Here is a 25545-nt window from a genome sequence, read left to right as displayed (position 1 = left end):
GCAGCGCTTCCGGGGTTAGACCAATCTAAATAGCCCTGAGGGCGGTGACCGCTAGAGCGCTGACCTCCGCTCTAGCGGAAGTGTGAATTATGCTGCCTGGTTCTTACCTGGCCGCCCTCCGCTCTACGGCAATATTTGCCGAGTCGGACCGGGGCGGACAGGCTCCAATATTGAACCAGACAATGCGGGGGAGAGTGTCAGGAATTTTAAGCAAGTACAGGTTATGATTGCGGATATATTTAAAATCTATTCCAGCAAATCTTTAAAATCTATAAAATCGCCGCTAGTCTGCCTGATTCACCCTTAGAAATATCTAGCGTGATGTTGTCTTTCCCAACTCCTCGCAGCCCTCGCAGTCAGGACCAGCAAGCAAGTCTTTACCTTCATGCACAACAGCGGGTCGGGGGACGCTGCCACCACCTCCCTACCGCCGTAACTTCCCTACCAGGATCTCGCCCTCTTATTTTTTAAACATTGTTCAGTTGCTCTATAATTAAAACTATATTTTTGAGTACAACCAGGACAATTTTTAACATTTGATTTTTTTCACACCTACAGTCACAACCCGCTCCACTGTAGTACAGGTGTCGCAGCACACCCTGGTGTCGCTAGGACGCCAGGGTGGACCCCGATGATGAAGCATGTCACCACTAGGTTGGTGAGTGAGGGGTTTTAAACAAAAGGATGAATATTCTCCTTCTTGCCAAAAAACCTGCCCTCCAGATACGTCTGTCCTTTAACTTCATAGGGGATACTCCTCTCTTTGTTTTGATACAATTCCTCCCAGGGGAATAGGAGTGATCTCTATTCCACTTCTGAGTGAACAAACTCCCTTACTCTCTCCTTTGATTGTAGCCACGTAGTGGCTTACCTGTCTTCAGGGCGTCCAAATCTTTCCATACCTGGACGATTCTCATCAAGTCGCAGTCTCACAGCCAGCTGTCTCGAGACACTCAACTCTGTCAGGACTTATTTCGCTCCCTCGGCCTTTCCATCAATGCTGAGAAGTCTCCGGTCAACCCAGCTCACTGCAGGACTTTTCTAGGTGCCACTCTGGATATGTCACTAGCCAAAGCATTCGTGTCTCACAAACGTCAGTTGCGGATTTTACGCCTGGTGACCCTCCTTTGTTCAAAAGTCAGTTTCCGTTCGTATATATGTCTTTTCTGGGAATGGCGTCCTCGTGCATCTCTGATACCAAACTGCAGGCTCAGGAGTCTCCCAATTCAGGAAGAATTGGACGGTCAGTGGCGTCAGGTCACCGGCTCCTTAGACAATCTCGTTCGTGTTACCTCCCGGGTGAGGTCGGCTCTCCAGTGGTGGGCGCAGCTGTCTAACGTGGCTGCCTGGACCTCATTCCTCACCACAACTCCGGAACTCTCTGACCACGGATGCCTCCTTGGAAGGTTGGGGCGCACACCTTCAGGGGCTGTCTATCAAAGGCAAATGGCTCAATCTCAACTCTCCTGGCACATCAACAGGTTGGAGTTGATGGCCATCTTTCTGGCTCTCAAATCGTTCCATCTTCTGATCCAGGGGGAATCTGTGCTCATCCAAACAGACAATACCACCAGTATGCACTATGTGAAAAAGCAGGGCGGCACCAAATCTCTTCTCCTGTCTCGGCTGGCACAAACTATCTGGGACTGGGCGCTTCGGCACCACGTTACCCTGACGGCAGTTCATCTACCAGGCATCTCGAACATCCTAGCGGATGCCCTCAGCAGGTCCGCATCCTCGAACCGCACGAGTGGGAGCTACATCAGCCGACTCTGGACTTCATCTTTCGGCGTTGGGGTCATCCAAGCATAGATCTCTTTGCGAGCCCAGCGAACCCGGAAATGCCCATCCTTTGCAAGTTGGCTTCCCCATCCAGAATCGGCCAGGTATGCCCTTTTGATGGATTGGTGCGGTCTATTAGACTTACGCCTTTCCCCCGATTCCACTGGTTCCTCGAGTATTGTGGAAGATGCGGAGACAGCCGTGCCACATTCTCCTGATCGCTCCCAGATGGCCTCACAAGCGTGGTTCTCGGAACTGCTGCTTCTTTCTCAGTGCGCACCCATTCTCCTTCATCCTCGAGCGGACCTCCTCACGATGGACGAGGGCCTGATCTTTCATCCGGACCCCTCCTCTCTCAGATTATCAGCCTGGAACCTGTGCACCTTGAATTTGCCCATTTGAACATCCCGCCAGCATGCAGAGACATTCTTGCCAATGCCAGAGCTCCATCTACAATAAAGACTTATAAACTCAAGTGGAAAAGGTTCTGTCACTGGTGCGTGGCTGCCAACATTCATCCTGTTCATTCTACTCCAGCTCAGCGTCTTCCGTTCTTTCTAGAGCTGGCACAGTCAGGGCTCTCCCACTCCACTCTGAAAGTTTTCTTGGCGGCGATTTCTCGCTTCCGGCAGGATGGCTCCTCCTCTCTCTGCTCTTCCAGAATCATTTGTCAGTTCTTTAAAGGACTACTCCGGAAGTTCCCGCCCATTAGGCGTCCTCCTCCAACCTGCCATCTCAACATTGTTTTGACACAATTAATGAAGGCACCATTCGAGCCTATCCACAAGGCAGATTTGAAATTTTTAACTTGGAAAGTGGCCCTTCCCCTTGCTTTAACCTCTTCACGCCGCGTGAGTGATGTTCACGCCTTTACCATTAAACCTTCTTTTCTCCAATTCAAATCGGACTGTGTAGTGCTTCGCACAAACCCGGCTTACATGCCTAAGGTGCCCACTGACTTTCACCTCAATGAGCCTGTTTTCTTAAAGACTTTCTTTCCAAACCCTCAATCTCCAGCGGAGCAGCGTTTACATTCTCTGGACGTTAAGCGATGCCTTAAATTTTACATCGATAGGACAGCACCTTTTCGCAAATCTGATCAGCTGTTCGTAGCCTACGGACAGATGTGCAAGGGGCGTTCTGTCACCAAGCCAACTATTGCACGTTGGATTTCTTCAGCAGTTTCCTTCTGTCACCAGAAGGCTGGCAAGCCTCTTCAATCCTCAGTGAGAGCTCCTTCTACCAGGGCGATGTCATCCTCTACTGCCGTGTTTGCTGGTGTGCCGATTCATCAAATTTGCCGAGCAGCTACGTGGTCCAGCAGACACACTTTCACGAGACATTATTGCATTGAAACGATCAACGAAGCCGATACGGCAGTGGGATAAGCAGTGCTTCGCAATCTTTTTAACTAAGGTGAGCCTCTGCTTTCTACCCTCCACCTATATGGTTTGAGTAATGATACGGTTGTTATTATCATTCCTCCTGGCTATGCTATGCTATTAGTGCATCTTCATACCTATGCATTGCTATTTTGCTCTTGCTGTCAGCTATTACTGCTCACTATTCTATTCAAACATGTGAATCTATGAAAGACACCCTAATACTGGAGAAGAACAATTGTTACTTACCTGTAAACAGGTGGTTTTCCAGTATTGGTGTCTTTCATAGATTCACATGCGACCCGCCCACTTCCCCTCAGAGGCGCGCATCTCCTCCTAGACTCTTTTGTCACTCTTGTGCTACGACAATCTGAGGGCCTGAGCCTCTGAGGAGAAGGTTCTGGAGGGGTGCTTGCGCCTTATTGGCTGTAGTTTGGACTAACATAATGACAGTGATATGTTGCAAATGTGTTTTCTCTCGCCATGTATTCCTACGTGGGAATTATGACCTGGTATTTGCAACTATTCCTAGTGTGTATTTTTATGTGTTATGTTTTTACATACATATTTTATTGGGATTTTATTGCTATTTTATTTACTGTGGGGCTCATACTTACCCCACTGGGAATATTCAAGCATGTGAATCTGTGAAAGACACCAATACTGGAGAACCACCTGTTTACAGGTAAGTAACAATTGTTCTTCCTTTTTCCATACTAATAAGTTTCTGTGTACCATGCGATTTATAATGGGAATCGTGTAAGTATGCAGTGATTGTTTTAAATTAATACTAAGGTAATTTAATACAAATGGCTGATTTTATTATACTGCTCTGTTAGGTGTTTTTTTTTTCCTGTGCTGTTCTCTGGCACTGAATTATCTTTCCTCTGATGTAGGACAAATTGTCAAACATGGTGATGTCAAGTCCGTGCTGAATGAAGGTATGACAGTATATCGCAGGCCATATGAGAAGGGACGTCTGATCATTGAATTCAAGGTGAGAGTTGCAATTAAGGTGTATGCAGTTAATTAAATTTGGCAAATCGTTCCAAATAATGCTTAAGTGTTATGAAAAAATAGCAATGTAAATTGCGTAGTTTTACTAGCAATTATCCCTTTCTAGACTTTCATACACAATTAATATTGGCTTTCTGCATCGTAACATTTAACTTGGTAGAAGTAAACATTGGAATATTTGCCTGCACCATGCGAGCACCCCAGAAAATATCACACATACCTTGTGCAGGGCTGGGCAGCTTTTTTGACCTATAGAACAATTGTATCTGATTGTATTTTGCCTCATTGCTTAGACTTGTAGTCAGCAGTTATAGGTGCTAGCGTGTAGCTTTGATAGTGTACTACATATGTTAGTACTACATATTCTAAAATTCAGACTTTTTCCTGGATAGTGCTCTACAACATTTTGAACATGTTGAACTCAAACCCTTTCGCTATACATAAATTCTTGATGTGAAGTGTTCCAGGATCGTTGCACATAGTGGGGAATAATACTGTTTACAACTTTAATGGCGATTCCTATGATCCAGAAGTATGTTTTCGATTGCATGTGTGGCTGTAGATACACATGCTTTGCATACTCCTGCCATCTAGTGTTGGGTCCAGATGTGTGCAAGTTGTTTTTCTTATACTCCTCTCAGTGATGTAGCGCATGGGCATTGACTCCATTGTGAGATTGTTTTCTTTCTGCCATAGAGTTTGGACTTGTTGTTCATCTCTCCAGTTTGAGACCTCCATGTTTCCTCCAGTCCGTAGATCACTTCTTTATTCGTCTGTATTGTTTTTGTTAGCGTTACCTTTCGAAAACAGAAGCAATGCCTCAAACTTGATCGTCAATTGGGTGCTTGGTCATGGCGTTTGGGCCTCCCCAATTCAGGCCTTTCTCCATTCGGGCCTAGTTTTCCTATCCCATCGGATGCAATCAACAACGCGGTTCTGTCCCGACCGCCTCGAAAAATACCCACATACAGACCTCCATCAGGTTTGCAACTATCGTTTCCTGACCACAGCAAAGAAGGCCAGTTGACCTTTTGGTCAAAGAAAATGTTACGGGACTGTCTGTCGCATCGAAAAGAAATGCAGCGCTGAGATCTGGAGGAGACACCCAACACCTTTGGTGAACACAATGTTGAATACACAGAAAAGCTGCGCATGGCTTTGGTAGCAGAGGGAGAGGCCTTTTCCGTTTCTGACTCAGCAATCGAACCTGAGATAGTCTTGCCTACAAATACAGGACTTGCCTTTGGCACAACACGTCGTGAGTACCTATGTCCCTGCCCAACTCACAAAGACATTTGGTTTTAACGAAATTACGGCTACTGTCCCACCACTGCCATCAGGCTGTGGTCGACCGTATTTGCCTAGGATACCCAGTCCGGGGGCCTGACATCAAAAGTAAAGCCAAAATATTTACTACTTTGAGCCGACCAATCTCTGTGCTGAGTAAACCAGCTGCTGCATAGGCACCAAGTGCTCACTCTTCAACCTCTTTGACTCCTACCACTCCGGCACCGAAACAAAAATCAAGTTTGGCACTGTAAACATCCATTTCGGCACCGGATCTGATCCTTGAAACTATGAAGGAGAGGCTTGATCCAAAGCGGAATAAGTTATGTATTCAGCCTTCCAATGTTCTGATTTTGGCAAAGGCAGTTCAGTCGGCGCCTGTTTCATCAAAACATCAGCTTTCTTTTGAGTAGGCCATTGATATATCTAAATCTCCTAAGAAACAGAAAAAGGACATTGCAACTAGTCCTTTGCAGCCACCTTTGCCTGATTAATCTTCACCTCTACCACCACCACCATCCTTATATATTAGTGACAGAGGAGACATTACTCCAGAGCGTTCTCTGCAATCTGATACTGGGGATATGGTAGAGGGGGGGAGGAATGGGCGCAGGAGTGGGGGGAGAGGGGGGCGGAAATGATCAGTAGTCCACAGATCCATGGAACAACAATAACCTAGACCTGTGGTTCCCAAACTGGGCGCCGCGGCGCCCTGGTGCGCCGTTATCAGTAGCCAGGGGCGCCGCGCACGATGTGAGAAAGAGCTCTGGCTGCGATATCAGTGCAGAACGCCCGGCAGAACACCAGAGTAATAGTGTGTTGAAGCCTTGGAGCTTTCGGCCTCAAATCTGCACAGTTTTTTAAAAATACTTTTATTTCTGCAGCATCGATAGCTTGAAAGAGAAACTGTGGATAAAAGCCACGCAAAGCTCTGTGACTACGAGTTACGAGTAACTGTGTGTGTGAATCAAGTATTGAATCACACAGTGAAAGCAATTAAGCATGAGCCAGCGACGAATGAACGCCCTGGAGAAAAAAGTTAAAAGTTGTTGAACTGAATAAGAGGCTGATGTTTAAGCATTCCTTTGTGACCATTTCCATTTGCCTCCTCCATTTCCCGAGCATCATTTCTCGTGGAGCATGCAGATGGGGGCTTGTATGTCCAGCTGCACTCAAAATAAAATATTATGCCACTTGTCTACACTCTTTGGGGCTTTCTACAAGCCCCTTGCGCCGCAAGTGCATCACTTTTAACATGTGTAAAGTGATGTATGGGCGGCGGAAGGGGCTTGTAAAAAAGCCCCTTTATTTATAGTATTTGTTATTTTAAGAAATGACTTTTACAAGGATACGGTATGTTGGTGGGCTTTCAAACTTCACTCACGGGTTTGAATCCTCTGCCTTGGCCATCTCCGTTCCAAGACTGATAGCTATTGAATGTGAGGCAGTTAAACTTGTTACTGCAGTGCTTACATTGTATATATTGATTTAAGATTTTTCTAGAATGGTGATTGTCATCTTGTGATAATTAATCAAACAGGGAGCAGAAAGAGCAAAGCAAACAATGAGACCAGTAACCAGTGCGTGGTCGCATGGGTTTACGCAATCTGCCATGCTTCTTTGCGAGTGACCCTGGAGGAAAAACTTCAAACAAATGATCCCTTGAAAAGTTCAGGTTTAAGCAGTTGTCAGAATAGGAGGGAGCATGATTCACCTCAAAGTTTGGCATCCAAGTCAAACTTCATCACTCTCGGAAAATGACTGCCATAATCTGCTGGCTGAAGGGTCTTTGGGGCATATGTACGAAGACTGACAATAACGATCGATAACATTAGTCAGCAGCAATATTTTATCGCTGGGTACCCCACTTACAGGAGAGTGAAAGGGGGAGATTGAGATGAGGGTAAAAACGGAGGAAAGAGTCAACACAGGAGAGTGAAAGGAGGAGCTTGAAATGAGGGGGAAATGACAAAGTGGAGGAATGACCCAGAAGGAGAGTGAAGGGGGAGATAGAAGTGAGGAAAAAAACGAGTGAAACAGGAGAGAAAAAGCGGAGCAAGAGAATGGAGACAGAGGTCCACTGGACCACCAGGGATGAGGCGCAGGTGAAACCTGCAAGTGGAGGAGGGCCTTGAACACCAACACTCGAGACTGCAGGGGCTTGGGTGGGGAAAGGCCTCACTTAATGGGGGATCTTGGAGGGAGAGCAATTTCACTGACAATGAGTCCGTATCATACCTCCACATCTGTAGCATCCACCGATGCCCCTCGGCTATTGCATTTATTTGTTACAACTAGCAGCCAGACTCACCTTTCATGTGTGAAAGTTTGAACATGATTAGACCAGTGGGCTCTGCCAATATTTATCAGTCTTTGGCATGGTCCAGCGGGTAACATTAAAACCCTGAATAAAACATAAAAAAGAAACTTGCTGCATTGAGGATAGAAAAACAAAAAGGATTGCTTTGACCACAAAATGCATGTATGAAGTACAGATTGTTAATCTGGGGGCTGTGGAGAATTAAAAGTATCCCGCCTGCATTCCAGTGCACAAACTCCATAATAAAAGGTGAAATGCCAATGGTATGAGGTGGGAGAGTGGGCTCTGGGTGGGCCACCATGTCAAGTCAACCCAACAAATACGTGAACCACCGCAATATTTGAGTACATCCTGTATCTCGCCCTCCCTAATGTGCATCTATAAAAAATATTTGTTGTGTTTACTTTCAAAATGAATAAAATGCTGTAAATGTGCTCCCCAGGTCTTGCCAATATGCTACTCATCATCTTTAATTTAAAGAAAAGGTGAAAAATCATCTGTCCAGTGTTCCAAAATGTGCACTGTGATGCTCTTCGGGTACTACTTGATGTGATTACAACACCTCTGAGAATGACTAATGGTCTGCTGGCAGTTTGTGAACAGCTAGCTAGCAGCTGCTATCCTTGTTATCCCTAATACCTTCATTGCATCCCAATTAATTTAAGGAAGCCAACAGGAAGTATTCCCAAGGTCTTGCTTACATCCCCCCCACCCGCCCACCGGTAAAAAAATGGTGGGGAGCCACGGCCAACTGCCAGTTAGGTCAAGGGAGCCACGGGTTAAAAAAGTTTGGGAACCACTGACATAGACCTTCCTGGGGATAATGACTCAGACCTTTACTTAGCTAAACCATCAATCCTGGATGATGCAACATCCTTTCAAGAACCTATAGCTAGGGCAGCTGCGTATCACCAGGTCCCCTTGCACAAAGAACCCGTAGAGGAGGATTTCTTCTTTGAAATACTCTCCTCTACTACTAGAGCATGTCAGTATCTGCCCGTGCTATAAGGAATGCTCCATCCCTCAGATGATCTCTTTAAAGACCCAGTACGAGCATGCATCATTACACCACATGTTGATAAAAAATACAAAGTTACACCCTCAGATCCACCTTGACACGGTCGATCATAACATCCTGATTGACCGTGTCAGGGATGCGGTGTTGAAGGCTCTGCCCTTGAGTGGGTCACATCATTCCTCACGAACCGATCCCAGTCAGTCCAGCTTGGTGGCTTTACGTCCCCCTTGATCAAGACTACTTGTGGAGTCCCCCAGGGCTCCTCACTTTCACCTCACTTATTTAATCTTTATCTTCTCCCCTTGGTCTACGCATTAAAAGAAAGGAACATTCAAACCTTCAATTATGCGGACGACTTCCAGTCAGTATTTCAGATTAGTATCGCCTCGACCTCCACTCAGGAAGTTCAATTGACTATGCTGTTCATCCGGGATTGAATGGACAGTCATCAATTGAAGCTGAACCCAAATAAAACAGAACTAATCCTCACGGGAGGCATACTCAAACCCTGGAGCTCCCTTTTGTGGCCCAAAGAACTAGGACAACCCCCGACCCAATCCAAACATGCCAAAACCCTGGGAGTGGTGGTCAACTGTGACCTCACCATGAGATCTCAAATTGGGTCTGTCATTTCCACCTGCTTCTTCCAATTAAGGAAAATAAAGAAAATCATAAGGTACCTTAATCAAGAAGCTAAAATTCAGGCAGTCCTTGCCATGGTGATATTGCACATTGACTACGCCAACTCCCTATACTATGGCATCCCGGCATATCTCACTCATCACCTCCAACTAGTGCAGAACCAGGCGGACACTCTGATCCTACAGGAAAACAAACGCCAACACGTCACCCACCTTCTGAAAAAACTTCACTGGCTTCCTATAGCAAAGATGCGCCTTCAAACTGGGCTGCATCATTTTCAAATCCTTGAATGGCAGAAATCCTAAATTTATAGACCGCATGATCACAAAATACAACCCAAACCGTAACCTGAGATCCGCCCACATGCATCTTCTGACAGTACCTTCCTTTAAACAGAAACGTTTTGGAGGATCCAGATTTTGCTACGTGAATCTTTCTGGTTTCACTATGCTGTGCATATTCCGCAATCTGGTGGTTGGGTAGGGAATCGTATTCTTTTTCTCTTTTTTTTTTTTTCGTAGCCCAGGTGGGCGTCTACGTCCCACCATTTGATGTACCTTCGGTGACGTCGGCATGCTTCCTGCAGAAGCTCCCACCCTTGGGCGCCATCTTCAGATTCTTTTTTCCACCGTTGGGTCTGGATCGTCACGTGAAGCTCCAGAAAATTTGAAGGAGAAAAGATCACGCCGAAATTCTACAGAAAAGGACTTGAAAAGACTAGGAGAAGAAGACCATCAAAGCCGGGACGACGAAGGAGGAGAAGTAACTCGAGATCTTCGACGACCAAAGGGGAATACGCGCACAGGGGGGCCCCTGAGCGCAGTAATGGACAATACACCCTTTCAATTCTGCCATCACAAGTACGCACAGAAGGACCAGCGCCCGGTCTGCAACCTCTGCCTGCCGGTCGACCACGGGAGGAAGGACTGCAACGCCTGCTCCGTCTTCACTCCGTAGACACTAAGAATTTGAGAGAAGCAGAGAACAGCTCACCACACGATGCAGGGCAAGGGCCAGGCACTGTCGCTGTACGAACTGAGCCTCTCCACCGACGACTAGGACAACATCGCCGAAGGACCAGATATCTCCACGGTCGCAGAGACCGATAAGAAAATATCAGACAAGGTAGGAGAGTCTACGACCCCGAAACCCTCGACGGGGCCTCGAAAGCCAGAGGCAGACTCTCGAAAATCAGAGTCTAGAGCCTCGAAGGGAGCACCGGCGCCGAAAACCTCGACGACCGAAGCTGCATCCTCAAAAAAACAGCCCAGCAGATCCTTCGAAAAGGACTCCCAGAAGGCGAAGACCGGCGAAAAGCCATGGTCATCTAAGCAGGTCCCCGAAAGAGGCACCTCGACCTCGGAAAAGGAGTCGAAAACCACGTCGAAGAGGGCGGCCGAAACGCTCGACGCCTAGCATGCCGCGCAGATGGAAAGGAAGAAAAGAAGGCTCGAGGCCGAGATGGAGAACATCCTCCAAAGGAAAAAAGACTTCGAAGATGAGATGAGAAGCTACAGGATCCCCTCGAAGCCCGCAACGGACGTCACAGAGGTAGAGGAGCACGAGGAGTTCGACGCCGAAGAGCCGCCAAACTCCGGAGCCCTCGGATCAGGGAGAAGAGGAAGACCTCTATTACACAGAGGGGGAATATGGGGATCAGCGTTCGAGCTACGACTCTGGATCCTCGACGGCTCAAGACCTGGACTGGCAGGACATCGATGCCGAAAACCCAGAGGAGGCTGTGGAGACATACCCCTCGAGGCCCTCGCCGCCAGATGACATTGGGGCCTACAATGAGGTCGTCAGGAAGGCAGCTGCAGCTTATGGGGTACAATTGGAGGAAGAGAAGCCGAAGGCGGATTTCTTGCTGGAAACCTTGCTCCCCACGCAGACAAGGAGCCAGTTCCTGCCCATGCTGAAGAGTGTCATGGACCAGGAGAAGGAAGCATTCAAGGAACCTGCGACTTGCAGATCCGTCACGCCAAGGACGGAGAAGAAGTAAAAGTTCTCCTCCCAGGACCCTCCCTACATCAAGGGGTCCGTCACAGCTGACTCCATTATAGCTGCAACGGCAAGGAAAAGGGGCAACGTCCCGACAACATCTGGGCCACCACCTGACAAAGAGAGCAGGAGGATGGACCCGACAGGCAGAAATATCGAAAGAAACGCGGCAATGCACTGGCGGATGGCGAACACCAACGCACTCCTAAACAGGCACCAATATCAGCATTGGGACGAGGTGGGGCAATTGCTCAAACACCTTCCAGAGCAATTCCAACAGAGAGCCACACACCTCGTTGAAGAGGGAAAAAACATTGCGAACTCTTGCCTGAAGACCGCCTTGGACGGAGCAGAAACCTCCAGCAGACTGATGGCTATAGGGATCACTAATAAATAATAATAATAATCCACATTTGTAAAGCGCACAATCACCCGTAAGGGTCTCTAGGCGCTGGGGGCCGTCGAGAAGATTAAGCAAGCTATTGCCCAGAGTCACATGGTGCTGGGCTAACCTGCCGCCGGAGCCGGGGATCGAACCCTGATCCCCAGATTCCAGCGTCAGTCGCCCTGGCTGCGGCGCCACACCTCTCCCACACTAAGAGAAGGCAAGCCTGGCTCAAGATCTCAGGCTTCAAGACAGAGGTTCAAAAGAACATCCTGAACACTCCATTCAACGGAGAATAGCTGTTCGGCGCCCCGGTTGATGAGCAGCTCACCCAACTAAAGAAGGATAACGAAACTGCGAGGTCCATGGGGGCCCTGCAATTCAGAGGGATGAGAAGAGGCACTCAAGCAAGGAGGCCAAACTGAAGAGGTGGTAACCTGCCGGGAACATCGCACCAGGCGTGTCACCAGGGTGACAATCAGGGTCCGCACGGTCAGCAGAAGCAGACCTGGCACTACCAGAAATGGGGCCAGTCCTTTCGCGGGAGAGGAAACTGCCGAGGCCAGAGAAGGAGAGGCGGTGAACAACCCCCCCTCTAAGTGACTTCGCACGGAAGGATGTGCTCCCCCACTCAAACCCTCCGAGGGAAGAGCACAGAAAAGCAAACGGGAGAGGGTTACACGGACAAGACACAAAGGAACATGTAACCCCAGTGGGCGGCAGACCTAAGATGTTTCCTCCAGGAATGGAGAAAGATGACCACGGACAAGTGGATACTCAACCTTATACAGTTCGGATACTGCATAGAGTTGGAAAAGAGGCCGCCAAGCAGAAGACCAAAGAAAAAAGAGCACTCGGGAAGGGAGCTAACGCTGCTCCGATAAGAAGCTCAGGAACTCCTCCGGAAGGAAGCCATCGAACCGGTCCCATTCAGAGAAAGGACCAAGGGAGTGTACTCAAACTACTTCCTGGTACCAAAGGTGGACGAAAGCCTAAGACCCAACCTAGACCTACGCTTCCTAAACAAACATATAAAGACTCAGAAATTCAAAATGACGTCCCTACAGGAGGTCATCCCTCAAATAAGAGAAGGGGATTTCATGTCCAGCATGGACCTCAAAGATGCATACCTGCACATACCAGTGAACAAGCAGCACAAGCACATGCTAAGATTCACAGTAAACAAGGATCACTACCAATTCACAACCCTGGACTTCTGTCTAAAGTCCGCTCCAAGGGTGTTCACAAAATGCCTCGCAGCAGTGGCCGCACATCTGCGAAGAGAGGGGATCCACGTGTACCCCTACCTAGACGATTGGCTGATAAAGGCGAAATCTCTCACAGAACATGCGAGGAGCATGCACAGCCAGTCACAAACACGCTGATTGACCTGGGTTTCTCCATACACTGGGGAAAATCCTCAATGGAGCCGGAGCAGGTGAAGATCTTCCTGGGGGCTCAGATCAACACGATCCAGTGCAGGGTGTTACCCAGCAAAAGGAGGACACTCAGCCTACTGAGGGAGACTCGCCACTTCCAGAAGGGGCAAGCTCTGACAGTGAGGACAGCGAGCAAGATCATGGGGATGATGGCGTCATGCATACACCTGGTCCCCAATGTACGCCTACACATGAGGCCACTCCAAGAAAGGCTGCAACAACAATGGTCACAAGCTACAGGAAGTTGGAAGGATCTAGTGGTTGTAACGCACGGAGTGCAGGAAGAGATGAGGTGGTGGACCAGAAAGAACATTACAGTAGGGAAGCCTCTAACTCCACCAAACCCAACTGTGACCATCACCACGGTGGCGTCCCAGAAGGGATGGGGCGCGCACATGAACAGGCTCAGAGTGAGGGATCTGTGGGCACCAGCAGACTCTGTCAACACATCAATTACCTGGAACTGAAAACGGTGTTACTTGCCCTGAAGGCCTTCCAGAAACAGCTGTACAAACGAAAGGTGTTGATACAAACGGACAACACAACAACGATGTTCTACATCAACAAGCAAGGAGGGACTCAGTCGTTCCCTCTGTCCAGCCTAGCGCAAGAGATATGGAGATGGGCAATACCACTCGAAATAGATCTGCTGGCCATTCACCTACCAGGAAAGGACAATGTGGAGGCGGATTGGCTCAGCAGGCAGACTTCAGCATCCTACGAATGGGAACTCAACAATCCGGAAACGGAGAAACTATTCAGGAGATGGGGCACCCTAACAATAGACCTGTTTGCAACACGCCTGAATGCAAAATGCCAGTACTTTGCATCCAGACAACCAGATGAACAATCCCAGGGGAATGCCTTATGGATAAGCTGGTCAAAAACATTTGCCTACGCTTTTCCCCCGATACCATTGATCCCCAAGGTGCTCAACAAGTGCAGGATAAGCAACATGACACTGATCCTGGTGACACCTCAATGGGCCAGGCAGACCTGGTATTCACAGATTATGGAGATGAAGCAGGGTCCACCCCACAAGTTCTCAAAAAGAAAGGACCTACTCTCCATGCAGAACGGAGAAATTCTACACCCAGAGCCGGAGGGTCTCAGCCTAGCGGCTTGGCTCCTGAGGACTTGGAGTTCGCACACCTAAAACTCCCAGAGAGCACCCTGAAGGTGTTGCGGGAGGCAAGGAGGCCCAGCACACGCAAATGCTACGGGGGAAAAATGGAAAAGATTCACTCTATGGTGCAGAAGGAAAAAGCCGGAGAGCAAGCTGACCAAGGAATCAACGGTACTAAGATACCTCACGCACCTACTAAAAGCCAAACTAAGCTCATCCTCGCTAAGGGTACACCTGGCAGCAATTGTGGCATACACAAGGGGAGAGACTGCGAGAAGCTTCTTCAGATCAAGGGTAGTAAAACGGTTCCTGGAAGGAGCAAAGAGAATAGCGCCACCAAAACGGATGCCGCCGCCGGCATGGAACCTGAATGTGGTACTGACAGAGCTCATGAAAGCACTTTTCGAACCCATCCACAAGGCATCACTGCAAATGCGGACAATGAAAGCAGCCTCTCTGGTAGTGATCACCTCGCTGCGCAGGGTGAGCGAACTACAGGCACTAACACTGCAAGAACCCTACATCCAGATACACAGTGACAGGGTCGTGATGAGGACAGACCCACACTTCATGCCAAAGGTGGTGTCAAGGTTCCACATGAATCAGAGTATTCAAATCCCTAGCTTCTTCCAGAACCCCACGACAAGCGCTGAGACAGCGCTCCACACTCTAGACGCAAGAAGGGCAGTAATGCACTACATTGAAAGGACGAAGGAACACAGGAAAACTAAACCGTTCTACGTGTCCTTCGCAAACAGTTACCTCGGTAAACCAGTGACTAAGAACACCATAGCTCGGTGGATCGCACAAACAATACAATTCTGCCACAAGCAAGCGGGGCAGGAGCTAACAGGAGAGGCGCAGGCCCACTCGACCAGGAAGAAAGGAGCAACAATTGCCTTTCCGGCCAACACACCAATTCAGGACATATGCCTGGCGGCAACATGGGCTTCAGGGCACACGTTCACTAAGCACTATTGCGTGGATGTACAAATGAACAAAGAAGCACAAGTAGGACAAAGAGTGCTTCAACATATTCAACAACCAAGGCTCATCTTCCACCCAACCGCCACAAAAGTAACAAAACCGCTACAAAATCTATGCACAGCATAGTGAATCCAGAAAGATTCACGCTGCAAAACGAATAGTTTCTTACCGGTCGGTGTAGTTTTGCAGCTTGAAGATCTTTCTTGATTCACTAGCGAACCCACCCGCCTCCTCCAGAAAGATGAGGCTGGAGAAGAGGGTGGAAACACATGGAATAGAGAGCAAGTTGAAGCTTACAAGATACGTGTAAAGATTTACATTGGAAAAAGGATTAACAAAGATAGCCATGGATTCACTACAGGGACACAAAAGACAAAAAAAAAAAAAAAAAGATTACGAAGATGGCGCCCAAGGGTGGGAGCTTCCGCTGGAAGCATGCTGACGTCACCGAAGGTACACCAATGGTGGGACGTCGACGCCCACCTGGGCTACGAAAAAAAAAATCTAGGAAAAAGACTACGATTCCGGACCCAACCACCAGATTGCAGAATATGCACAGCATAGTGAATCCAGAAAGATCTTCAAGCTGCAAAACTACACCGACAGGTACACTATTCGTTTTGCATGGCGTATAGAAATTTGGGTAGTGTGATAATTTTGAACATTGCTGCTCTCCCCAATATGGTGAAGGGCAGCTGTCGCCATCTGGCTGCGTCCTCTATAAAGTTCCTTATTATGCTTTCAATATTATGCTCATAGGACCTTTTCTGGTCCAATGTAATGTATATTACAAGGTAATTAAACCCCTCCAATGTCGTCAGTAGACGTCCAGGCAATGTCGGCCAAGTCTCTCTCCCCTTCATATAGAATCGACTTGTGCCAATTTATCTGATACCCCGCATACTTTCCGTACCGTTCCAAATCTTCGAACAGCTCCGGGATTGTGTTCTCCGGCTGCGTAATGTATAGCAGGACATCGTCTGCGTACAGGGATATTTTCTCCTCTGTTAGGTCATCCACCCCCTTTCTGAAACCCCTAATCGTCTCATTTTGACGTATCCTGGCCGCTAGCACCTCTATCGTAAGCGCGAAGAGGAGAGGGGACAACGGACACCCCTGTCCAGTCCCCCTCCGGACTGGGAATTCTCGAGAGACCACCCCGTTCACTCTCACCGTGGCTCTGGGTTCCGTGTAGAGCAATTGGACCCAATTCTGGAATTTTGGGCCGAAACCAAACTTAAGTAGTGCTCCCTCTAGGAACGGCCTATGGACCGCATTGAATGCCTTCTCGGCATCGAGTGATAGGAACCAATGTGGTTCCTCCCTCCCTTGGACCTCCTGGAGCCAATTGTGTGTGCGTGGGAGGTTAAATCTTGTGGCCCTGTCTGGGAGGAAGCCCGTCTGATCCAAGTGGATCAGTCCGTCTATTACAGCCCGCAGTCGCAGTGCCAGGACAGTCGCTAACAGCTTCACCTTTATGTTCAAGAGGTAGATGGGGCGGTAGGACGTGCAGTCCTCCTTCGGTTTTCCCTCCTTATGTATCGGTATTATTGTTGCCATACATAAATCTGGTGGGAGTCTCCCTTCCAGAGTCGCCTCCTCGAACAACCCTTATATGCAAATCAGTCTTGACATTGCTCCTAACAGACCAGTCTAGCCTGAACTACCAAGCCAGGACCCAGCCTGATCAGGTAGGTCCATCTCCTGGCTCCTCTGTCCATGCAGTTGCTTATGCTGAGCAGTGAGACTGTGAAGGAGAATACCATCCAGTCTGTGAATATAGAGCACCTCTGCAAGAAGCTCTGGAGGCAGACCTTTCCAAGTGTTGAGGCGCACTATTAACCTTCCCTTAATGGGCTGATAGACCTCTGCTAGGCTTTGTAAATCTGGGCCACACTGCCCTTATATGTGTTCTGGGCAGACCAGTTTCCGCCACTGATTTTTACTATCATGTCAGTCCACTGGAGGGGTTCTAAGTCATTATAGTGGCATCGTGATTGCATGAGCAGCGTCCATCTTAGGCGCATATCTGTTGGGGTAATGCATACTGGCTCTCAAAGTACCCTTCAGTCCCTGTAATTGTTGTGATGTGCTTCACTGGTGTTCTGCATATGTTGTGTGCATGATGCACAAAATGGTGGTTTGGCTTGTTAGGCTGATGTCCATCTCGGATATCCCTGCTAGCACATAAATACTTTAATTACCGGTTAGATATTTCCTTTTCTTAAAGTACTGACTGTTATGCATTGTGGCATACTGAAACTGTGTTTGAGGTAAAGTTCCCAACCTTCATGTTGAATTCCCTCCCTGAAGTGCCTACTTCTCTTCATTACTATCAGAGAGAACAAGCATTGAAAATGCAATAGGTCTTGCCTTTGATTAAGTTAAAGCCATTTGCTTTGCTAATGGTATTGTATAGTAAAGCAAATAAAACTGTAAACTTCGTACTTGTATTGCGCACTTATACCCTGAGGCCTCTAGGCGCTGTACGCATACCGCTGTGGAACCCTTCCTGGCTTTTCCCTGTGAAATGTCCACTCCTGGGCACCCCCAAGGTGAAGCCAGGCATCCCAGCGCTGTTGGGGCCGTTGTGGAGATTAAGCAAGCTATTGCCCAGAGTTGCAGAGTGGGACTCATGATTAGATTAGGCACCGAGGCGAGAATTATCAGGTCCGAGGAAATTGAGCCCAAGACCCGCCGAGGCGGGAATTGAACCCCGGTCCCGGGCCAGACCTCTGCATCCGGGTCTGCCGCTCTAACCATTGAGCCACACTTCTCCACTTAATGAAAGGCGAAACCCTTTTGCATTTTTTATGCTTGTTTTTATTAAAAGTGCTGAGAGTGTTTAATTTTGCAGCTGCTAAAGGAGCCGTAAAATGCGATCTAGATAGGCCTGAGGTACTTGTGGATGGTGTGACTGACAGCAGTGGAATGCATGAAGCAACAATGATTCACCCCGTTGACAAACTGCAAGGTCCGCGGATACGTGCAGCAACACACACTGAGACCCAAGCGCATGGGACACTGATGTGCAAACAGTCCCCATCGGCAACATGTGCAGCGCATGTTCACTGTGAAACTTCTCTGCCGGCAGCCACACAATTAATCTATTCACTCACATTTCCTCTAATGCATGCACAGTAACACTTGCACAAGCAGACTCTGGGACACTCCTGCACGACGACACCAGCGGCAGTACGAACACACATGGTGTGTGTTGCCTACATAGAGTGCGCACCCAGGCTCAACAGATCTGCCCTCCATACTCTTCGTACCACAACCGCAGGACACACACCTCATCCAAATGGGTCTTACATTGCACAAGCCAACTCATGAGAAGGTGACCAATACTGACTTGCGGGTGCCATGGATATATATGCCAGGCTCCCTCAAAACAGGCAGGGGTGTGGATAAAGTCCCAGTGCTATGTAAAAATGCATGTGCGGTACAACCAGCTCAGAACTTTGTGAGGGTATAGCATGGTGTGCTGTACAAATGAACATTTTTTGCAACTTAGCAGTAATATTCATTTAATTATATGTGTGGGTGTGTAGTGTAGTTCCTATTATCCCAATAGGCTCTGCGCATTGGAATAATACCTTCAATAGTATAGGCCTAGACCAGACGTTAACTAGGTCTTCTATTGTCGATATTAGACTTAAAGTTTTGGGTTTGCCAGCTAGCTCAGAGTTCACTAGAAACTTTCTCGAATAGGCAAGGAGGACTTGAACCTCCCTGGATAGACAAGAAGGGATTTAGTTTCTGACAACCATAGAACATGACAACTTTGCTCTCCCCTAATCAAGAGTGTATCTCTGGAGTCGTGTGAAAACAAAAGACAACTTATTTTACTCAGTCAGTACGTGCATTCTTAGTCTCACCAGATTGTAGAGAAAAGGAAGAGACGGGCGTGTTCAATAAAAGATGGTATTTATTGATCAGTCTCTTTTCTCATACAAGAGAAATGATACTTATGGTTAAGTAAAGTGCATACAATAAAAGCAGAAGTATAAAATAATACTGTAAAAACATTTATATGGTTTCTAAGCCATATGGTGGTTTAAAATGGATGAAATAGATACATACACATATACATTTGACTAATCGTACTCAACTGGTGTTTCTAACTACGCCTACCCTGGTGTACCTGACCTAAGCCTAACACGTGGGCGGGAATAGAAAGTAGCAGGTTAAGTTTGTTTTGCCAAGTGACTGACTCAAGAATTCTCTGCAAGGGGTTATTCAGTTCTGTACCTGGAATTTAGGATGGTTGAGGGATGGTATCTCTCGTCTTTGGTCTCGATATTCCAGGCTGCCTGCAAGGGCTGCCCGGAAGCGCCGGAGCTGGATTTCTGGGCAGGAGAAAGCAGCGTCTCGTTCTCAGCGCGTCAGGAAGGCGGGGCTGCGCCAGCGGGGTCTGCTCTGCTCTGGGCTTCGGCAAGTCTGGCTGCTCTGATCTCGTCACCACCGCGTGTGTTTGCTTAAGGCAATATCGGTAATATTTATACCTGTAAGGTGCCGAGATTGACGTAAGGATGGACATAGATACGTCAATAAGGATGTCATACGAACTGGTCGTTAGCACATTCTTTTGCTGAAGTTCTCGGTGAAATCAAAACAATGGCCGCAGGGTTTTTCCCAGGTTGTCATAGGTTTGATTTGTTTTGAGAACTCCGTATGCCTTATCAGGGGCTGGAGGAATATTGCTTTGCCTAATTAGATGGCAAGCGTTATGACCTAATCAGATAACGCGCTCCTGTGCCGTGGTCTGGCGTAATCAGATAACGGTTTCTGCATCATGGGATGGCTGCTAGTTAACTTGTTAACCAGAATAGGGTCAGGAATAGGGGGATCGATACAGAACCTATAGGAATACATCACAGGTGCACACTGCAGTGTTACAAAAAAAAACTATTTCACAGGCATTGTGTTTTTATTTAAATTTGTCAGTACAATATGGATTTTTGTACACTGGGGGGCCTACTAATCTCTTTTTTTTACTTTTTGAACAATCGCGGCACCCGGGCTTTACTTTAGTTAAGCGCGGGTGCCGCAATTGTTGCAAAAGTAAACAAATAGAAAAACCTCTTTCTTTACTTTTTCAACAATCCCGGCACCCGCGCTTTAGCTTAACCTGGCTGAAGATAAAGCGTGTGTGCCGCGAAAGTGAAAAAAAAGTAAGTAAAAGCATTACGCTCGTGTGCCGGTACCTAGGGGCCCGAGGGAGGGGAAGTAAAAAGCACGCCTCCATGCACGCGTATGGACAGAAAAATGCGCACTCGTGTGCACATCCCTACGCTAATTAAAGTAAACCAAGATGGCGTCTGGCTGTCCACATGCACCTGCATTTTTTTGTCCGTACGTGTGCATGTTTAGCTTTGTGAATGGCGAGAGCACCCATCTTTGTCCATCTGTACTCGTGCATTCAGCTGTGGCTGAATCGATCGCAAAAGGCCCTCGCTGCTAACGCCAGGCGAGACCTAAAAAGGCCTTAACTGAGTAACTTTGCTATCCAGTTCTAGAGGCCATTTCTGTGGCCTTTGGAGATGGTGGCACTGCAGAAGAATCTGATCTGAGCTTAAAAAGTGCTCCCTGTGACTCAGTTGCCCTGTTATGGCCTTGGCTTCACCTTAATCCCAACCGTGCTTGCAACTAGAATATTTCTAACCAGTAAAGTAAGATCCAATTCTTGCCCACCTGAGGATCTGGGCTTTTCTCTTAACATGCTAGTTTAGGTTTACTCTATAGTAAAGTATGCCACACTTAGTTGACGATTCCTGGGGCAGCATTGCAAAGTTTGCATTGCATTGGTCCTCCGCAAAGTATGTGACTTGGTGAAATGCCTTAATACTTTATGCAAAACCGAGGCAGTGTTTGATACTTCAACTTAAGTTGTGGTAAGAGGTGAGACCAAAATGGAGATGTGGAAATCTTAACATTTTTGCTTGTGCTTTGCAAATGTTTTATTTACCAAATATTACTAAAATGGCATATAAATCTATGAAACACTATACTTCCATGAAACTGTGCTTGCCTGTATCTTATCTACTCGCACTCCTAATCAATCCTTCACTTGAACCTCAATTTAAACTTTACCTTCTTTGTAAGTCTGGATTTAAAACCCTACTTTTAAAGATTTGGTGTAAATATAGGATTATGAATAGAAGTCCCTAGGGCGAGTTCCATGTACATTTGTGTCCTTGATCGCATTGTTGGGAACATTTCTCCAAGACCTCCTTGTGACCTCTGCATCAACAGCACCAAAGAAACACAATAGAGTTCAATCTCCCCAAAAAATGTATTGCCAATAGCAGTTACGGTCAGAATAACATGGCACTTGTGAATGGTAACTGTGTATGTATTGTTGATGGGATACATTTGTTGGGCTCTTAACACAGATCCAATTTTTCTTAACACTGAAGAGGAAGCTAATATGCAGTAGTTTTAAAGCATTTTTCGTTTATCTCAGCTGGTTGTCTTTACAATGCCATGCTAGTACTTCCAAGCCTAATTGTATTAAAGGTGCGACTCCAAGTGGAGTGTGTGGCTGTGAACATTTTCACAAAGGTTTTTATTTTTACAGATTTTTTAGGAACCATTTGTATCTTTTGACAAGTTGTTTGTGAATTTTCCATTCTAGGTGAACTTTCCAGAGAATGGGTTTCTTTCACCTGAAAAAGTGCCCTTTTTGGAAAAACTTCTGCCATCAAGGAAGCACATTGAAGAAACTGAAGACATGGAACAAGTAGACTTAGCAGACTTTGACCCATCCCAGCAAAGAAGGCGTAATTATAACGGAGAAGCTTATCATGATGACGACGAAGATCACCCAAGAGGAGGTGTTCAATGTCAGACATCTTAAATCGGTCCTAGAGGATTTTAATACTTGTTGTAACACCTTGTTTTGTTTTCTGTGGTGGACAGACTAAAGAACACAAACATCCACAGGTTACTATTGTGCTTGTTTTAAAATTCGACCATATATGTTGAGGACACAGAATTAATTATGGAAATAAAAATCAATAATTAAACATGGTTTTCGTTTTTTGCATCATACAAGTTGCTCCCGAAATCTGGTCTCTTAAAAGGCTGTACGTTGATTTAAGCTGGAAAACTTACATTACTCATGTGCATGTTTAAGAAGGATGCATCTATGGTGGCAGCACTCAAGCACCTCCATTGGCTCCCTGTGAGACAGAGGTCCTCATTCAAGGCCTTGTGTTACTGTCACAAGGCCTTGAACAACAAAGGTCCTAGATATTTGCAACAGTTTATCAGACCTTATTTTCCACTGAGGAAACTGGGATCAGCAGGGGAGATGCACATGGGTGGGACCACGTTTTGCTACCTGCCTAACTGTGGAATGCTCTGCCTTTATCAATTTGCCACGCCCTGATGGGAAAACTTGTTCAGGAAAAAAACTCAAAACCTGGTTCTTTAGCTCCTCTGTAACTAGCGCTTGGACACCTCAAATGAGGTAGCTATGCGCTATAAAAATCACATTATCATTATATACTTTTATGTGGGCTTAAAGCTCGTCCCCTCTTAATTTGTTTGTTTCAGTGTCTTTTAAAAATCCTTGCTTGCTAGTGGTCAGTCCATCCTCTTTGTTACTCCTTTTTGTTTTTCTTTTCCACCCACGGAGCAGGGACCAAGTACTGTATCTTTAAGCTTTGGTTGTTTAGCTGTTAGTTTGGGAAACTATTTATCCTTGTTTTCCTGCTCGTGTTTCGGGGGGTGAGTGTTCAGCCTAGGTGCCTGTAGCTGCTTGTTCAGTTCAGTTCAACTTTATTCGGATACATAGTAACCATAAAAGCACAATAATATAAATACATCACAATGATTAATAAAAAGATAAAAATTCCATATACATATGTCCAAAGTGGCTAAAACAAGGTAGACTATCATATTGATATATACAAATATTTAAAACAGTTCATGGATTGTATATATGATCAAGGAACCATCATAGACCTACGCACCCTTATTGCAGTTTTGAGAAAAGTGCCAGTGCGGAAAATCCGTTCATTGTCCAAATCTAATATGCAACGATATGCTGCCTCCAAGGTAATTGGTCTTCTCTTAATAAAATATGGATAAAATAACTGTTTTGAATATTTAAGATAGTATTTACAGAAAAATATAAAGTGCGTAGTGGTTTGCTCACTCCTCCCGTCACAAGGGCATACATTTTGATTGTTTCCCACTGGGCTATAGCCCAAATTTCAGAGTGCAAATCGGATTGTGCCTGCTCTTAGTCTTAACAACAGGCTCCTTTCCCAGCGGATCATAGGTAAAGTCAAATACATGCGAAGCGGATAACAATGCTGTTCTATGGCCATATAATTTCGCACAAATGTTTTCTTGGATTCCACCACGTCCCGCTCATTGTTATATAGGGAATACAGAGCGTTCCGCAGTTCCTTTTTAGGGACAGCTACTGCTGATATGGGATCCAGGAAGACGCTTTCTTTGTTTATGCTACGCAAACTGGCAAGAACACCGCTTAGCCATGGGATTTCTAAGCCTTTATCACAAAGTAAACAATCCTTAATAATCTGCTGTCAAAAGTGCCGCTTCGTTCTTCCACACTGAAACCCACATGAGTGCTGGTCGTGCCCGGATAAAATCAGTTTTGCAGCTTGAATCTTTCTGGATTCACTATGCTGTGCATATTCCGCAATCTGGTGGTTGGGTCCGGAATCAGTCTTTTTTTTTTTCTTTTTTTTTTTTTCGTAGCCCAGGTGGGCGTCGACGTCCCACCATTTGGTGTACCTTCGGTGACGTCAGCATGCTTCCGGGGTAAGCTCCCACCTCAGATTCTTTTTTCCGCCGTTGGTTCTGGATCGTCGCGTGAAGCTCCAGAAGTTTTGGAGGAGAAAAAGAGAAAAATAAGCGAATTTCTTCAGGAAAAAACCAGGAGAAGATCATCAGAGCCGGGACGACGAAGGAGGAGAGGAACCTCGAGATCTTAGACGTCCGACGGAGAATGCACACACAGGGGGCCCCCTGAGCGCAGTAATGGACAACACACCATTTAAATTCTGCTGTAATTGCCACCACAAGTACGCGCAGAGAGACCAGCACCCGGTCTGCCTATCGACCACGGGAGCAAGGACTGCAACGCCTGCTCAGTCTTCAAGCCGAAGACGCTGAGGATTCGGGAAAAACAGAGGATGGCTCACCACACGATGCAAGGCCCCGTCGATGTACGACCTGGGCCTCTCCACCGACGACTAGGACAACATCGCCGAAGGGCCGGATGTCTCCACGGTCACAGAGACCGATAAGAAAACGTCAGACAAGGTAGGAGAGTCTACGACCCCGAAACCCTGGACAGGGCCTCGAAAACCAGAGGCTGACTCAAAATCTGTCTAAAACCTCGAAGGGAGCACCGGCGTCGAAATCTTCGACGACCGAAGCTGCGGTTCCCGAAAAACAGCCCAGCGGATCCTTCGAGAAGGACTCTCAGGCGGCAAAGACCAGTGAAAAACAAAGGTCATCGAAGCAAGCTCCCGAAAAGGGATCCTCGACTGAGAAGGAGAGAGCCGAGAGCTGCTTCGACGTCGACGGGACCGTCGAAGAGGGCGGCCGAAACGCTCGACGCCGAGCATGCCGCACAGATGGAGAGAAAGAGAGCGCTTGAGGCCGAGATGGAAAACATCATCCAGAGGGAGAAGGACTTCGAAGACAAAATGAAAAGCTTTAGGATCCCCTTGAAGCCCACGACGGTCCTCGAAGAGATAGAAGAACACGAGAAGTTCGACGCGGAAGAGCCGCCAAAAACTCCGGAGCCCTCGGAGCAGGGAGAAGAGGAGGACCTCTATTACACAGAGGGTGATTATGGGGACCCGCGTTCGAGCTACGACTCTGGATCCTCGACGGCTCAGGACCAGGATTGGCAGGACATCGAGGCTGAAAACCCGGAGGAGGCTGTGGAGACATACCCCTCGAGGCCTTCGCCGCCAGATGACATTGGGGCCTACTATGAGGTCGTCAAGAAGGCTGCAGCAGCTTATGGAGTCAAATTGGAGGAGAAGGCTAAGGCAGATTTCCTGCTGGAAACCTTGCTCCCCGCACACACAAAAAGCCACTTCCTGCCCATGCTGAAGAGTGTTATGGCACAGGGCAAAGAGGCGTTCAAAGAACCAGCTACCTG

General features: G+C 47.2%; 1 protein-coding gene across 1 annotated transcript in view; it reads left to right on the top strand.

Annotated features, from left to right (window-relative positions):
* Window positions 1–22417, top strand: part of DNAJA1 (DnaJ heat shock protein family (Hsp40) member A1) — a 165884-nt gene extending 143467 nt beyond the window's left edge. The window contains exons 8-9 of the mRNA XM_078676518.1: window positions 4061–4161; window positions 22027–22417. Of these exons, the coding sequence (XP_078532644.1) occupies window positions 4061–4161; window positions 22027–22248 (323 nt within the window). The 3' untranslated portion in view covers window positions 22249–22417. The remainder of the gene's footprint in view (window positions 1–4060; window positions 4162–22026) is intronic.
* Window positions 22418–25545: the final 3128 nt, after the last annotated feature.

The sequence above is a fragment of the Lissotriton helveticus genome, chromosome 2_1, assembly GCF_964261635.1.
Source record: "Lissotriton helveticus chromosome 2_1, aLisHel1.1, whole genome shotgun sequence".
NCBI classification, from domain to species: domain Eukaryota; kingdom Metazoa; phylum Chordata; class Amphibia; order Caudata; family Salamandridae; genus Lissotriton; species Lissotriton helveticus.
This window is presented reverse-complemented; position numbering and strand designations above follow the sequence as displayed.